A 15480-nucleotide genomic window follows, 5' to 3' on the forward strand; every position below is an offset into this window, starting at 1 on the left:
GTTTACTACGTATTGATTCCAGTGGTTGCTGGTTTTAGTTGTATTTCTTTTTAATTTTTTTTTTTTCAACGTTTTTTATTTATTTTTTGGGACAGAGAGGGACAGAGCATGAATGGGGGAGGGGCAGAGAGAGAGGGAGACACAAAATCGGAAGCAGGCTCCAGGCTCCGAGCCATCAGCCCAGAGCCTGACGTGGGGCTCGAACTCACGGACCGCGAGATCGTGACCTGGCTGAAGTCGGACGCCTAACCGACCGTGCCACCCAGGCGCCCCTAGTTGTATTTCACTTTATAATTAAAGGCTTTGTTTCTTTCATTACTTTTATTTTTGAGCTGGATGAACTGTGTGTTAGTATGGTTTTGTTTTCAACAAGTTGTTCTATTTATACTGCCTGACGTGGGACTTTAAATATGACAGAAATGGTGGTTCGCTTCAGTTAATGTGGTGATTGACTCTTTTTAACTGGGAGATCTGTGTGTTTACTTGTATACTATTTTTAGAGCAGTATTTTTCAAACAGATTGCTACCCATTAGTGGAAGGCAAAATTAATTTAGTGCATTATGACCAGCTGAAAAAAAGAAAAGAAAAAATACATGGAGTAGAAATCATCTGAGTGTAAGCATGTTTCATGAGACTTGTTTAGGTACATACGGATGTATGAATGTGTGTGTATGAGGCTGAGAGAGAACTGGTTGCAGTGTAAAAAGTTTATTTACAGTGTGTTGTAGTTAAAAAGTCCTTTAGAACTTTAGAAAATAGGAAAGAAATAGTAAGGCTACTTAGTGTCCATGGCTAGTTGCCTTTAGGAAGGGGAGCCTGGGTCAGGCTGGAGACCGTGTGGGAGACAAACTTAGGTCTCACTCTTTTCCTTTAAAATTTTAACCTTGCCCCCCATATATTTCCTATTGGGAAAAAACTGACTTGAGTTCCAGCATTGCTACCTTTAGATACCATGACCATGAAATAGCCAAGGCATCGTTTAGCACCTAGCCGAGTGTGTTGTATCTAGCAGGGGCCCAGTAAATAATTTCTTTCAGTTGGGGTGGGGGAACAATAGAAATTATCTATATAATTCTTTTAGTGTATTGGTGGCAAGCTCTTATGAAAAAGGTAAGATTTGAGTGGGGTCTCTTGAAAAGGCAGACTGGATAGAGGAAAACAGGAAGTGCCCTGGGGGCGGACAAAGACAAAAATGAGCCATGAATAGGTTCAGAGACTCACCACTCAGAAAGGAAAGTTGAGATTAGGGAGGAGTGATAAGTTAACATTGACCACGTAGATAGAATACTTGAAAACCAGGCAGCTGCATTTGGACTTGGCAGATGGAAAATAGATCCTTGAGCCAAGGTATGGTGTTTTATTTGTTTTACTTTTATATACATTTCAAATTTTCCCTAATTAAAAGATAAAGAAGTAGAAAGAATCATGTTGATGAACCTTCTGTATCCATTCCCAGCTCCAACAGTGATCAACTCATGGACAAACTTATTTTATCTATATCCTTTCTTGTCCCTTTTCCTGCTCTCCTGATTATTTTGAAACAGTTTCTTGCTTTACTATAGAAGAACCCATAGAAGAATTCTTCTATAGATATTTCAGTATTTATCTCAAAAAGAAAAAGCATTTTTGGAAATACAACCTCAGTGTCATAATAATCCCTAATATCAAATAATCTAGTTAGTGTTCATATTTTCCTGATGGTCCATGAATTTTTTTGTAGTTGGTTTATTTGACTCAGGACTCAGTTGGTTAAGCGTCTTACTCTTGATTTTGGCTCAGGTCATGATCTCCCAGTTGTGAAATGAAGCCCTGCGTCAGACTCTGTGCTGGGCATGGAGCCTGCTTTAAAAAAAAAAAAAAGTTTGGGCACCTGGGTGGTGGCTCAGTTGGTTAAGTGTTGAGTCTTGGTTTTGGTTTTGGTTGAGTCTTTGGTTTCTGTCTCTATCTCTCTCAAAATAAAAAAATAAAAAATAAATATCTTTTTTTTTTTCTTATTTATTTTGAGAGAGCACGAGCTGGGAGGGTCAGAGAGGATCCCAGGCAGGCTCTTTGCTGTCAGTGTGGAGCCTGGCACAGGGCTTGAACTCATGAACTGTGAGATCATGACCTGAGCTGAAATCAAGAGTCGATGCTTAACCAACTGAGCCACCCAGGTGTGCCAGAAGATATTTTTTTTGTTTGTTTGTTTATTCGCTTTTTGAGAGACAGAGTGTAAGCAGGGCAGGGAGCAGAGAGAGAGGGAGACAAGGAGTCAGAAGCAAGCTCCAGGCTCTGAGCTGTCAGCACAGAGCCTGACGCGGGGCTTGAACTCACAGACTGTGAGATCATGAACTGAGCTGAAGTCGGACACTAAACCGACTGAGCCGCCCAGGCTCCCCCCAAAAGATAAAATTCTTGAAGGAAAAAAATAATATCATTCAGACTCTAGACATTTGAAATTTGTTCATATTATCTCTTGAGTCTTTTGAAGTCAGTATGTTTCCCCTCTTTCTTTTTTGTTTTTTTTTTTGTTTTTTGTTTCTTGTTGTTGTTTTGCAATTATATTTGTTGAAGAAGCAGGGCTTTTTGTCCTGGATCTTGATGATTGTATCTCCATAGTATCATTTAATGTGTTCCTCTGTCCCTGTCCCCTGCCTATATTTCCTGGGTATTGGTAGTTACTGTTCAAACCTCAGGCTTGAACAGATTCAGGTTGGTTGGTTGTTTTGGGCAAGACCACTGTATCAGAAGGCCAGTTGATGACTGTTTCTTTCTTTGTGAATTTAGAAATGATTGGTGATTATGGCTCAGATCCGTTATTTCATTAGGGGTATAACAAATTGCTGGTTTTGTAATTCCTTTATTTTTCTTCATTTATTTCCACTTATTAATTGAAATACATTAAGGTAATTTTCCTCACCAACTGTTTGGTTTTCTATAGTGCACATAGGAAAGGGAAGTAAGAGAAATGGTTGATTTGTTCCTTTATTTATGAGTTTCAAAATAATGCATTGGTCCTTTCAACCAGGGATCCTCCAAAGGTAAAGTTTTTATCTTTTTGTTATAGACAAATACCATTAGTCTTTGCTGTAGAAGAACCGATAGAAGACTTCTTCTAATGCTATTTTAGTTGTTGTTGTTTTTTAATTTAAATCCAAGTTAGTTAACATATAGTGTAATAATGATTTCAGGAATAGAAGTTAATGATTCACCACTTACATATAACACCCAGGGCGCATCCCAGCAAGTGTCCACCTTAATGCCCCTTGCTCATTTAGCCCATACCTCCCACCTAGCACCCCACCAGCAACCCCCAGTTTGTTCTCTGTATTTAAGAGTCTCTTATGGTTTGTGTCCCTCTCTGTTTTTATATTATTTTTGCTTCTCTTCCCTTATGTTCATCTGTTTTGTATCTTAAATTCCACATATGAGTAAAATCCTAGGATATTTGGCTTTCTCTGCCTGATTTATTTCAAACAGCATACATAATACATTCTAGTTCCATCCACATTGTAGCAAATGGCAAGATTTCATTCTTTTTGATTGCCAGGTAATATTCCAGTGTGTGTGTGTGTGTGTGTGTGTGTGTGTGTATCATAGCTTCTTTTTTTTTTTTTTTTAATTTTTTTTTTCAACGTTTTTTATTTATTTTTGGGACAGAGAGAGACAGAGCATGAACGGGGGAGGGGCAGAGAGAGGGAGACACAGAATCGGAAACAGGCTCCAGGCTCCGAGCCATCAGCCCAGAGCCTGACGCGGGGCTCGAACTCACGGACCGCGAGATCGTGACCTGGCTGAAGTCGGACGCTTAACCGACTGCGCCACCCAGGCGCCCCTCATAGCTTCTTTATTCATTAGTTGATGGACATTTGAGCTCTTTCCATACTTTGGCTATTGTTAATAGTGCTGCTATAAACATTGGGGTGCATGGCCCCCCTTCAAATCAGCACTCCCATATCTTTTGGATAAATACCTAGCAGTGCAATTGCTGGGTTGTAGGGTAGTTCTATTTTAAATTTTTTGAGGACCCTCCACACTTTTCCAGAGTAACTACATCAGTTTGATTTCCTACCAGCAGTGCAAAAGGGTTCCCCTTTCTCCACATCCTTGCCAGCATCTGTTGTTGCCTGAATTATTGATTTTAGCCATTCTATTTTTTTTTTTTTAATTTTTTTTTTTTAACATTTATTTATTTTTGAGACAGAGAGAGACAGAGCATGAACAGGGGAGGGGCAGAGAGAGAGGGAGACACAGAATCTGAAACAGGCTCCAGGCTCTGAGCTGTCAGCACAGAGCCCGACGCGGGGCTTGAACTCATGGACCGTGAGATCATGACCTGAGCCGAAGTCGGACGCTTAACCGACCAAGCCACCCAGGCGCCCCGATTTTAGCCATTCTAAATGGTGTGAGGTGGTATCTCACTGTGGTTTTGATTTGTATTTTCCTGATGATGAGTAATGTTGAGCATTTTTTCATGTGTCTGTTAGCCATCTGGAGGTCTTTGGAGAAGCGTCTATTCGTGTCTTTTGCCCATTTCTTCACTGGATTATTTGCTTTTTGGGTGTTGAGTTTGAGAAGTTCTTTATAGATTTTGAATACTAACTGTTTATCTGATCTGTTATTTGCAAATATCTTCTCCCATTCCATTGGTTACCTTTTAGTTTTGCTGATTGTTTCCTTTGCTGTGTAGAAGCTTTTTGTCTTGAGGGTAGCTATTTCAGTTTTTAAACATGTTTGGTTAGTTTTAACCTATTACAGTTATTCTTTTTCTTTTTTTCAGTTTGTTTATTTTGAGAGAGAGGTGCGAGCAGGGGGGAGGGGCAGAGAGAGGGAGAGAGAAAATCTGAAGCAGGCTCCAAGCTCTTAGCACAGAACCCAGTGTAGGGCTTGAACCCATGAACTGCAAGATCATGACCGGAGTTGAAATCGAGAGTTGGATGCTTAACTGACTGAGCCACTCAGGTGCCCCTACAATTATTGATACTCAAATTTGTCCCAATTTTGGCCATTAGGGGCCTTATCTTCCTGGCTTGAATCCTTTTGACTTGACCTCAGGGGTTCTTTTGTTTTCTGCTGTTATAAGATATCCTAGGTTCATCTTGTATAGGTTTAGCTGAAATTAGCATTTCTTTAGGGAGTCCTGGTTCCTTTTAAGAAAATGTCATTTAAATACCAGGATTTGGGGGTGATGACTGGCTCAGTCAGTAGAGCATGTGATTCTTGATCTCAGGGTTGTAAGTTCAGGCCCCAGGTTTGGTATAGGTATTACTTGAAAATAAAATCTTTAAAAATAAATAACCAGAATTTGGTTTCTAGGAGTAATAGCTATTGGTTTGCTCATTGTTTTTAGGTCTTTTCAGAAGATAGAACTAAGTAATAAATTTTACTTGTTTGTTTTAAAGATAAATCTTAAATACATGCCAATACTTTTAATTCAAATTTCAGACTGGAGAGTTGTTTATTATTTTGTGTCTTACATCTATCATATTTTCCCATGATGAGAAATTCAGTTCTTATCACTCCAAACATAACTACCCATTTGCTTTAACCTGATATATACACAACAGCTTCAGAGTAATACCGCAAAGATCACCAATAATGTGATGACTTAAAATTTGTATATATATATTTTTTTATCCTTAGGGTATGTACACAGGGTACAAAATAATTGAGTTTAAGTTACTTGAGAGGCACCTGGGTGGCTCAGTCAGTTAAGCATCCAAATTCAGCTTGGGTCATGATCTTGTGGTTTGTGGGTTTGAGCCCATGTCATCTCTCTGCTGTCAGCATGAGCCCGATTTGGATCCTCTGTCCCTTTCTCCCTCTGCCCCTCCCCCACTCTCTCTCTCAAAAAATAAACATTAAAAAAAAGTTTTTTATTACGTTTCTTTATTTTTGAGAGGCAGAGAGAGGGCATGAGTGGGGGAGGGGCAGAGAGAGAGACACACACAGAATCCAAAGCAGGCTCCAGGCTCTGAGCTGTCAGCCCAGAGCCCGACGCGGGGCTCGAACCCATGAACCGTGAGATCATGACCTGACCCAAAGTCGGTCATTCAACCGACTGAGCCACCCAGGCGCCCCCAAAAATAAACACTTAAAGTTATTTGAAATAGGTGTTCTCTTTGTGATTTTTCTTACTGACTCAGTTTGTACTTGGGTTCCCTGTTTTCTACTTTACTTTTGATTTTTAGATACTGCTTTTTAAACTTAATTTTGTTTTATTAAATTATGAAAAAAATTTGTTTTTCCAAAGTGAAATTTATCAATAACTAGAGTGATTTTGCTTATATCCCTGTACCTTCCACCCAGTTCCATCCTTCTTCTTATGGGTAATCATTGTTTTTGGTTTCCTTTTAAAACACAAGTAGTGGTGGATGAGAACTTGGGTCTCTTGACTTCTCAGGCCAAGTGTTTTATGGGAAGAATAAACTCTTTTATATATATTAATTAATTTAGTTTTCTAGCCAACCTTTGTGGTGGGTACTGTTACTGTTTCCACTGTACGGGTTTTACCTTTCCCTTCTCTTTACTTCCATAGTATTCATCTGTATCTCTGTTACAGCATCTATTCTGTTAATTGAAAGCTCCTGAGGGCAGGGACTAGCACATTTTTGTTTGCTCTGTCATACCCAGCACAGTGCCAATCACAGCAGACATTCAAATATGTATTGAGTAAATGAATAAAAGATTAAACAATCCATTCAGGAAAAAAAAGAACTTTGGTGTAAAAGTGTGGGAATTTAGGGGCACCTGCGTGGTTTAGTCAGTTGAGCATCCCACTTTGGCTCAGGTCATGATTTCATGGTTTGTGAGTTCAAGCCCTGCATCGGGCTCTCTGCTGTTGGAGCAGAGCCTGCTTGGGATCCTTTGTCTCTGTCTCTCTCTTTGCCCCCCCTGCTTGTGCTCGCTCACTCTCTCTCTCAAAAATAAATACATAAACATTTTAAAAAATTGGTTTAAAAAAAAAAACCATGGGAATTTAAAGTTGTAGTTCTGCCACCTGGAGTTGTGGCCACTCTGCTTTAAAAAGTACAGACATAGGAGCACCTGGGTGGCTCAGTGGTTAAGCGTCCGACTTCAGCTCAGGTCATGATCTTACAGTTCCTGAGTTGGGGTCCCATGTCAGGCTCTCTGCTGTCAGCACAAAGCCTGCTTCAGATCCTCTCTGTGCCTCTCTCTCTGCCCCTCTCCTGCTCACGCATGTACTCTCTCTCTAAAAAATAAACATTAAAAAAAAGTGCGACATAAGAGCGGTTATCTCTTACCCCTTTGGATGGAGCATGATTGGTTACTTCTCCTAGGATCAGGACACTTGTAAATCTCCTTAATTTCCTGTCCTTCACTGGAGTTAGGCAATGAGAGTGCTGAGCCAAAAAGAGTGGTGGGTGCAAGGGCCCTGCAGTCAGAATTCTGGGTTCGTCTTGGCTGTCATTGAGTATGTGGGTAACCTTGGGCAAAGCTCCTTCTTTTTGCTCAGTTTCCCCCCCCCTATAAAATGGGGTAACAGTATCTACATTATAAGTTGAAATCGTTCCTGGCACACCATTAAGTGGTCTATAAAGGTTTGCTGGTAGTAGTAGCAGCAGTGCGGCAGAGTTTATATCGTTTTAAAAATAATTTTTAAAAATTAAAAAAAAATTTTTTACATGTATTTATTTTTGAGAGAGCACAAGTGGGGGAGGGGCAGAGAGAGAAGGAGACACAGAATCCAAAGCAAGCTCCAGGCTCTGAGCTGTCAGCACAGAGCCTGATACGGGGCTCGAAAACTGTGAGATCATGACCTGAGCCAAAATCGGATGCTTAACTGACTGAGCCCCCCAGGCACCCCCGGGAATTTTTTTTAATGTATATTCTTGAGAGAAAGAGAGAGCACAAGTGGGGGAGGGGCAGAGAGAGGGAGACGTAGACTCCGAAGCAGGATCCAGGGTCCGAGCTGTCAGCACAAAGCCCGATGCAGGGCTCGAACCCATGAACCACGAGATTATGACCTGAGCCAAAGTCGGACACTTCACCAGCTGAGCCACCCAGGCGCCCCAGAGTTTGTATCATTTTGATAAAGATTAGGACCTTTAAACATTTTGGGATATGTGTTGGGATTTTCAAGACCACTCCCAAAATTCACAGGAAGGACTCCTAGGACTAAGCATGTAATTGTACCCATGACTAAGATTCATTATATAGTCATGTAGTAAGGATACGCAGCTGGATCATAAGGGAAGAGACAGGCAGAGTCTGAAGGAATCCACGTGGAGGCTTCCTCTTGCTGTCTCCCGTGAAGGAGAGCACATTCTTCCAGCAACAAAAACATAGCAACAGGTATGTGATGTTTCTGCCCAGAGAAGCCCATTAGAGACCCAGCACCCGAGATTTTTATTCAGGGCTGGTCACATAGGGATCCTCTGCATAGCACATACCAAAATTCCAGATGTCCCCAGAAGGAAAACAGGTGGTTAGCGCAAACTGTATGATTGTTTGCACAAACAGACAAGACACACAGGGAGTCACCCTTACACTTGACTGGGAATACTCCGGGAGTCAAGTTCCCGGACACCACCCGGGGGCCAACCTTGTAGGGTGGCCCTTCTACGAATGGCAACCTCTGAGGTCTTCAGTATTAACACTTTTCTGCGCGGGGTAAAAAATGACACTGTCTGCCCCAGAGTCCGATCATGATCATTCTGGGGTACTGGATATGGAAGCTATGGTGGGTAATTCAGGTATCATTATTTTTGCTGTACTTCTTTTTCAGAATGGCTTTGACTACTTGTTGACCTACAGTGACAATCCCCAGACTGTGTTTCCTCGCTACTGCGTTAGTTGGATGGTTTCCAGTGGTGAGTGGGCACTTGTATACAAGGCCTGGAACCTGGGCTGAGCATTTTGTTTTTCTCTAGCTCTTTTTTTAAAAAAAAATTTTTTTTTTTAAGTTTATTTATTTTTGGGACAGAGAGAGACAGAGCATGAACAGGGGAGGGGCAGAGAGAGAGGGAGACACAGAATCGGAAGCAGGCTCCAGGCTCTGAGCCATCAGCCCAGAGCCCGACGCGGGGCTCGAACTCACGGACCGCGAGATTGTGACCCGAGCTGAAGTCGGATGCTTAACCGACTGAGCCACCCAGGCGCCCCTGTTTTTCTCTAGCTCTTAATGGCAAGCAAGATTAGTGCTTGTCTCATGGGAGCACTGTTGGAGAAATTAAATATCTTTCCTGGTCCATTCTTGAATACTGTGAAGACACTGAAGCCTCCAGCTGGGGTTCAGAGGGATGAGAGGTAGGGAGTCCCTGAAAGCAACATGTGCCCAGAAGGGAGTTTTAAGAACAGTTGCTTAGCTTTTATTCCTTAAATATGGACTGTGTATGTTAATGTGTTAACAATTTTTTTCTTTTTAGATAGTGTTGGAGGCCATACAATCTGGTGGAAAAAATGTGGTAGTTATAGGACAGTAACCTTGAGAAAGGGGCTACCATGTATCTTGACAAAGGCTACATATCACAGCTGTAACTGTACCTTTTTCTTCCAATTCCTTGTTTTAAAAAGCATCCTCATGTGATTTTCTTTCTTTTGCTTCTCTGTAGGCAGCTTCTAATACCTCAGGGGGAGAATGGAGAGATTAGGTGTTTCTGTTTGATATTTGTCTAAATAAAATTGGCAGATAATTAGGCTATGCTACTGATAAGTGGTGTTTTAATCACCTAAAAGCCTTATGCGGCTTGATCAGTACCCCTTTCCAAAGGATCTCCGAGGTCATGGATTGTTTTCACTGTATACATTTTAGGAGGCAGCTGTCACTCACAGGTTGTTGATTAGGCTGTGATCTTTATAAGAAAGGAATTGGCTCCCTACCGTGAAAGAAATAGGGCCTTCTAATTTTGAGCCTATTGTCGGTTTGTATTTCAGCCTACCCAGATTTTCCTCTCTCCCACCAGGCATGCCAGATTTCCTGGAGAAGCTGCACATGGCCACTCTGAAAGCCAAGAACATGGAGATCAAAGTAAAGGACTATATCTCATCTAAGCCTCTGGAAACGGGTAGTGAAGCCAAGGCTACCACCCCGTCTTCAGAGCGGAAAAATGAGGGTAGTTGTGGCCCTGCCCGGATCGAGTACGCTTGAAGGGTTTTGGGATAAGAAGGGACAGGCTGCTTTTAGCCCTGTCTCAGTTCCTTATCTGCTACAGAATGGGGACACGTATTAGAAAGCGTCTGCTGTAACCACCAGTGCAGGATAACTCAATAACTGGTGTCCGATTTCATTCAGAGCCCTTATTGCTCTTTATCAAAACAGGAGGAATCATCCATGAGGGCGTTGTCATATTCTCAGGCCAAGCATTTTGAAATTCAGTATTTCATTGAGCTAATCTGGAACAAACCTCTCACCTCAGGCCAGAAGGGGACAACTTCTTTTCGCTTCCTGAGTAGTTTCCTCTGCCAACATTCCAGTTCTCACCATCGGTTCTGCGGCGCTTGGGATTTCCTTCAGTTCTGAAGGTCCAGCTGGAAAGTACAGTTGGCCAGTTGAGTCTTCAATGAGGGGTCATTGGGAGTGCTCTTGGTAACAGTCCTAGTGTTGAATGGATGTGAACTATTGCTTGGCAGTGTAAGTGCCTTGTCCTCACCCTGCTTCTATCTTTAGGGACATCAAGTTTGTACCAAGGAATTTCTGCCTCCCAAATACCACCCCATTGACTCGCCACCCCCCAAAGCAGTTTCCTTTGCATTGACCAGTTCTTCTCTATTCATGCACTATATTAATTTGGATCATCGCCTCCTTCCTTAGTCCGTTTATCAAGAACACTGGGAAATGAATCCTTTCAGATGGTAGCTTTCTGTGTCATCAGTGTTTTGATAGGGTCAGTGGTGATGCTCAAAATATCACACTTTAGGTTTGGGGTTTTTTTTGTTTTGTTTTTTGTTTTTTGTTTTTTTAACCTTTGTGTCAAAAAACGTAGGAATTGGGAACTTGAGTAGGATTTCTCCATAGTCCTACTGTATAGAAAACACCATTTTGATTCAGGCATTATTTTTCACACTTCAGGTTTGACTGGATGCTGAGGACTTGTCCATCTTGGAAGGCTAAAGGCAGAGGAATGGGGGTTGGGCCACTCTCTTGGAGCTCTCAGAGCTGTAGACAAGCTGTGTGAAGAATTAGATGTAATCTTGCCCCAAATACTAATATAATGGGGATGTGGTTCATGTGACCCTTTTCTTCCTCTGCAAAGTTTTTCCTCCTCTTTTCAGAGTTAAAACGAAAGCAAAACTACACTGTTTGGGTAAAGTCACAATCAGATGTATCAGTTTGGCCTGGCTGATTTTGCTTATGGTCCTGCTGCAATCTGACAGAATAGGGATCAAGTTTTAAATACTCCCTTCTCTTTTTTCCGTAGAATTTAAACGGCTGGATTTTCCCCTTTTTTCCTACTTGGCTACCCTTTTGTGTTGTTGAAAGGGGATCTAAGCCTCAGATTGACTCAAACCTCTGGACATTTTTGTTGCCTGTTAAGTTTTGTGCCAAGGAAATAACTGCCCCCGTGTTTCATGTCTTGCCTTCTCTGAGTCATTGGCAGAACAGAGAGATGTGTTGAGTATCTCCAGCTTCTTTTCATTGATCATTTCTCTCTTCTCATCCCCAGGACTTCACAGAAGCCAGGGAAAAGCTCCCTGGGCTATGTCTGAACTTAGCGCCTGTGATTGTTGGGGCATGGATGGTGGTGTGGTTAAGAGTGTGTGAGTGCACAGGTGTTAAGGAGCTACGTGTTGCTCATGTTCCTATTTTTGGCAACTTGACCCTATACTTGGGGTCAGTCTGTACAGTTACTTATGTCATTGTAATGACTTCACTTCTAACTGTGACATTTTTATCAAATGTGTGAATAAATACATAAAGATTGGTACAAGAGTGTTTGTCTTTGGACATGTGGTGGGAAATCTTGTATATTGGGCTTATGGTTTCTTCCTGATCAGAAAGTTGGAGTGTTTCTACTTAGGGTTGGCACATGGAAGCAGCAAGGTGTGGTCTGGGTAGGGGCTAACACAGAGCTAACCACCTTGCCTTGATTATGAGCCCTTTCCAGGTAGCCAGTTTGGCAAATGAAAACAAACCACCTATTTCCACTTGGTTGTCTTAATCTACTCACCATCTCCTTTGCTTTTAAGGAAGGATCAACCTGAGGAAACAGTGTTTGAGCTTTGCTGACAGTGAAACTTGGGAGGGAGCAAGGAAAGGAGGAAAGGATTTGAGGAAGCCAGGTCTAGTGCGGGAGGCAGACCGAGACTTTGGCTGGAGAGGGAGGGTGGTGAGTTCAAACCCCACTTGGCCTGGTGGGAAGTAGGGTCACACAAGCAGTTCTGCTAGAGTGTAAATTTCTTGCAAGGCGATGGATAGATCGGAGACACTTAAGAGCATAACCTGAATTTTGAGTTTATGTGTGATTCTGCCTGTGGGAAACACTACGTGAACACAAATGTACACCTGAACCATTAAGGCTCTTTTCTCCAAATTGTTCGGAGATAATCACTGGAAAGCCATCCCTGCTTGTACACTACTTGTTAGGTGTTGTATGCTTATGGGTGCACATGTGTTTTTATAATCAGTTTGGAGAGTTGGTGACTCTGGCCTCCGCCCTGCTGCAGAGGCCCCCTACACGTGGCATCCTTGACATCGTTCTCCAGATTCTGCATTAACACTTCCACTGAGAAGCATTTGAGTTCTTACAGAAAGCAACATTTCCATTGTTGGACAGTTCTAGCTTTCAGGAAGTCCTTTATGTTGAGACTAAATGTGCCACCTCAGCGTCTACCAGGATCAGTGGGTCAAGCCCTGTCTTTGGAACAACACAAGGAAAACATTTCCATGGGATAGTACTTCACATTCTTGAAGACAGTGCTCATGTGACCTTTACCCTTCCCCAGGTTTTCTGTTGCTAGCAGCTTCAAAAATCCTTCCAACTCTTTATTATGAAAATGTTTGAAAAATTGAAAAATAATAAAACTTTGTATGCCCTCCCCCTACCTTTGCTGGTTGTTAACTTATTATGGTGTGTGCTTTGTCTTTATATATAAATACACTTTGCTGTGGACTGAACTGTCTCCCTAAAATTCACATGCTGAAAGTCCTTATGCCCAATGTGATAGTATTGGAAATGGGGCCTTTGGGAGGTGATTTGAATGAGATGAGGTCATGAGGGTGGAACCCTCCATGAACGGATCTGTCCCCTTATGAGAAGAGACCCCAAAGGTTTGCTCGTTCTCCCCTTCCACCGTTGTGCAGACAACAAGGTAGCCTGGCAAGCCAGGGGAGAGTGTTCTCACCGGGAACAGGATTGGCCAGCATCTTGAGCTTGGACTTTTAACCTGCATAACTGTAAGAAATAAAGTTCTGTTGTTTAAGCTACCCGGTCTATGGTATTTTGTTCTGGTAGTCTGAGTAGAAGTTTTCATGACCATTTGAAAATAAGTTTCAAACATCACCATATTTCACCCCTAACTTGAGTTTCCTTTTTTTTTTTTTTTTTTTTTTACAGTGATGTTCTTTGTAATCACACTAACCAGTAGCACAGAGAATGTAATATCTAATAACTCACTCCATATTAAAATTTCCCCAGTTGTCCCCCCCCCCCCCCCCCCCCCCCAGTGACTTAACAGTACCTCCCTCAAATCCAGGATCCAGTTAAATATCGAGTGTTGTGTTAGTCAATAGCCAAGTAGCTAAGTCAACGGTAGCCTGCCGTTTGTAATGTAGCTTTCTGGGTGCTTCAGATGTAGTGCAGTGGTTCTCAAACTCGAGCTTTGAAAACTCCGTGCCAGGATCTCACCCCAGACCAATTACATCAATTGCTGAGGGTGTAAGTATGGAATGTTAAAGCAATCAGAAGGATTAAAAATAGGCTGCAATCTCCCTTGATCTGCACACTTCTAATCCAGGCAAAGGTGTCATTAACTTGTCACCAGTCTTGTCACACTGTTGGTTTAGGTTGGGCTTGGGATCAGCTAATAATAGCCACCATTATTGAGCACTCACGGTGCCGGATACCATGCTTCATGCATTCATGCAAGATCTCAATCCTACCACAGCCCTGTGAGTATGTAGCTATCCTTGTCGTATAAGCAAGGAAATGGCATCAGAGGTTAAGGAATCTTCTTGCTCAAGGTTACACAGGAAGTGACAGAGCCAGGATGCAGACCTAGCTTTGACCTCTCCAAAGACCCCTCCAGCAGCATGTCTTCACACTTGGTTTCTCATAAATACTGTCCTGCTTGATTCCTTCCCAGGGTGGCTGACTTCTTTTGGAACCTGGATCATAGGCTTTCTTTTTATCCGCTCTTGTTAACTTTTACATGGCTTAAGCCTCCCCCTTACCCCGTAGTTCCACCATCCAATTGGTAATTGTTTGGTGATGCTCTTTCTGGAAGTATCAGAAGCATAAATATTGGAGTGAGTGACTTGATTTTGGCTCAGGTCACGAGCTCTCGTTTCATGGGTTTGAGCCCCGCCTTGGGCTCCGCGATGACAGTGTGGAGCCTGCTTGGGATTCTTTCTCTCTCTGCCCTTCCCCCATGTGTGTGCATGCTGTCTCTCGCACCCTCTCTCAAAAAGAAGCATAAATGAAATTTCTATCTTGGAAACCTAACAATATATACCACTTTACAATGACATATGGGTTAATAAAGGGATAGGGGTGGTATTCTTGGGGACATCTTAGGGTAGCATTTTCTAAAAATAGTTCCAAAGTAGCCAGTCTCTGCTCAGCATGGGAGCACAGGAGTCTGGAAATTTTCCTTTAACAATGAAAGTACTCTTCATAAAATCTGAGAATTCTGATTTCTCATAAACTTGAAAGAGTTAAAAATTACGGCACGTGGATGGAAGGGATTTTTTTTTTTTTTTTTTTTTTAAGATTTTATATTTAAAGTAATCTCTACACCCAACGTGGGCTCTGGGGCTCGAAGTCACAACCCCAGGATGAAGAGTTGCAGGCTCCACTGACTGAGCCAGCCAGGTGCCCCTGGAAGTGATCTTAATGTACAATGTATTTGTTCCTACAAAGCTCAGTGGATACTTGACAGAGCATCGTTGCAAAAGAAACCCAGGCCACACACTGTCAGTTACTTTCAATAACCTAATGGCTGATTCTGTTCCGCAAGTGCACTTAAAATTTTTTTTCAGATAACTTAGAAATGACCTAACTCTAGCATCCACTTTTAAAGAGCCTGACCACCCCTAAAAAGGTAGGGTGGGTGTTTGAAAGTACTAATATTGATGTTTTTACGGTTTATGCATTTTATGGTGATCTTAAGACTCTGCTATGTGTGTGCGTTAGGATTATGTTAAGCCTTCAGGGACAGAAACCCACCATATGGCTGAAACCAAACTAACAATGTTCTCTTGTGAACATAGTCCAGGGCTGGTAGTTCCAGACCCAGGCTCCTGCTGTCTTGTCCCACCTTCAACATGAGAACGGTACATTGTTACATCTGAATCTCTGAGGGTGAGACCCAAGCATCGT

The 15480-nt window shown here is 42.2% G+C and overlaps 1 protein-coding gene across 1 annotated transcript in view; it reads left to right on the forward strand.

The window, feature by feature from the left end:
* STARD7 (StAR related lipid transfer domain containing 7) overlaps positions 1 to 13367 on the forward strand; it is a 27988-nt gene extending 14621 nt beyond the window's left edge. The window contains exons 7-8 of the mRNA XM_058683208.1: positions 8730 to 8814; positions 9907 to 13367. Of these exons, the coding sequence (XP_058539191.1) occupies positions 8730 to 8814; positions 9907 to 10091 (270 nt within the window). The 3' untranslated portion in view covers positions 10092 to 13367. The remainder of the gene's footprint in view (positions 1 to 8729; positions 8815 to 9906) is intronic.
* Positions 13368 to 15480: the final 2113 nt, after the last annotated feature.

The sequence above is a fragment of the Neofelis nebulosa genome, chromosome 9 (genome assembly GCF_028018385.1).
Source record: "Neofelis nebulosa isolate mNeoNeb1 chromosome 9, mNeoNeb1.pri, whole genome shotgun sequence".
NCBI lineage: Eukaryota > Metazoa > Chordata > Mammalia > Carnivora > Felidae > Neofelis > Neofelis nebulosa.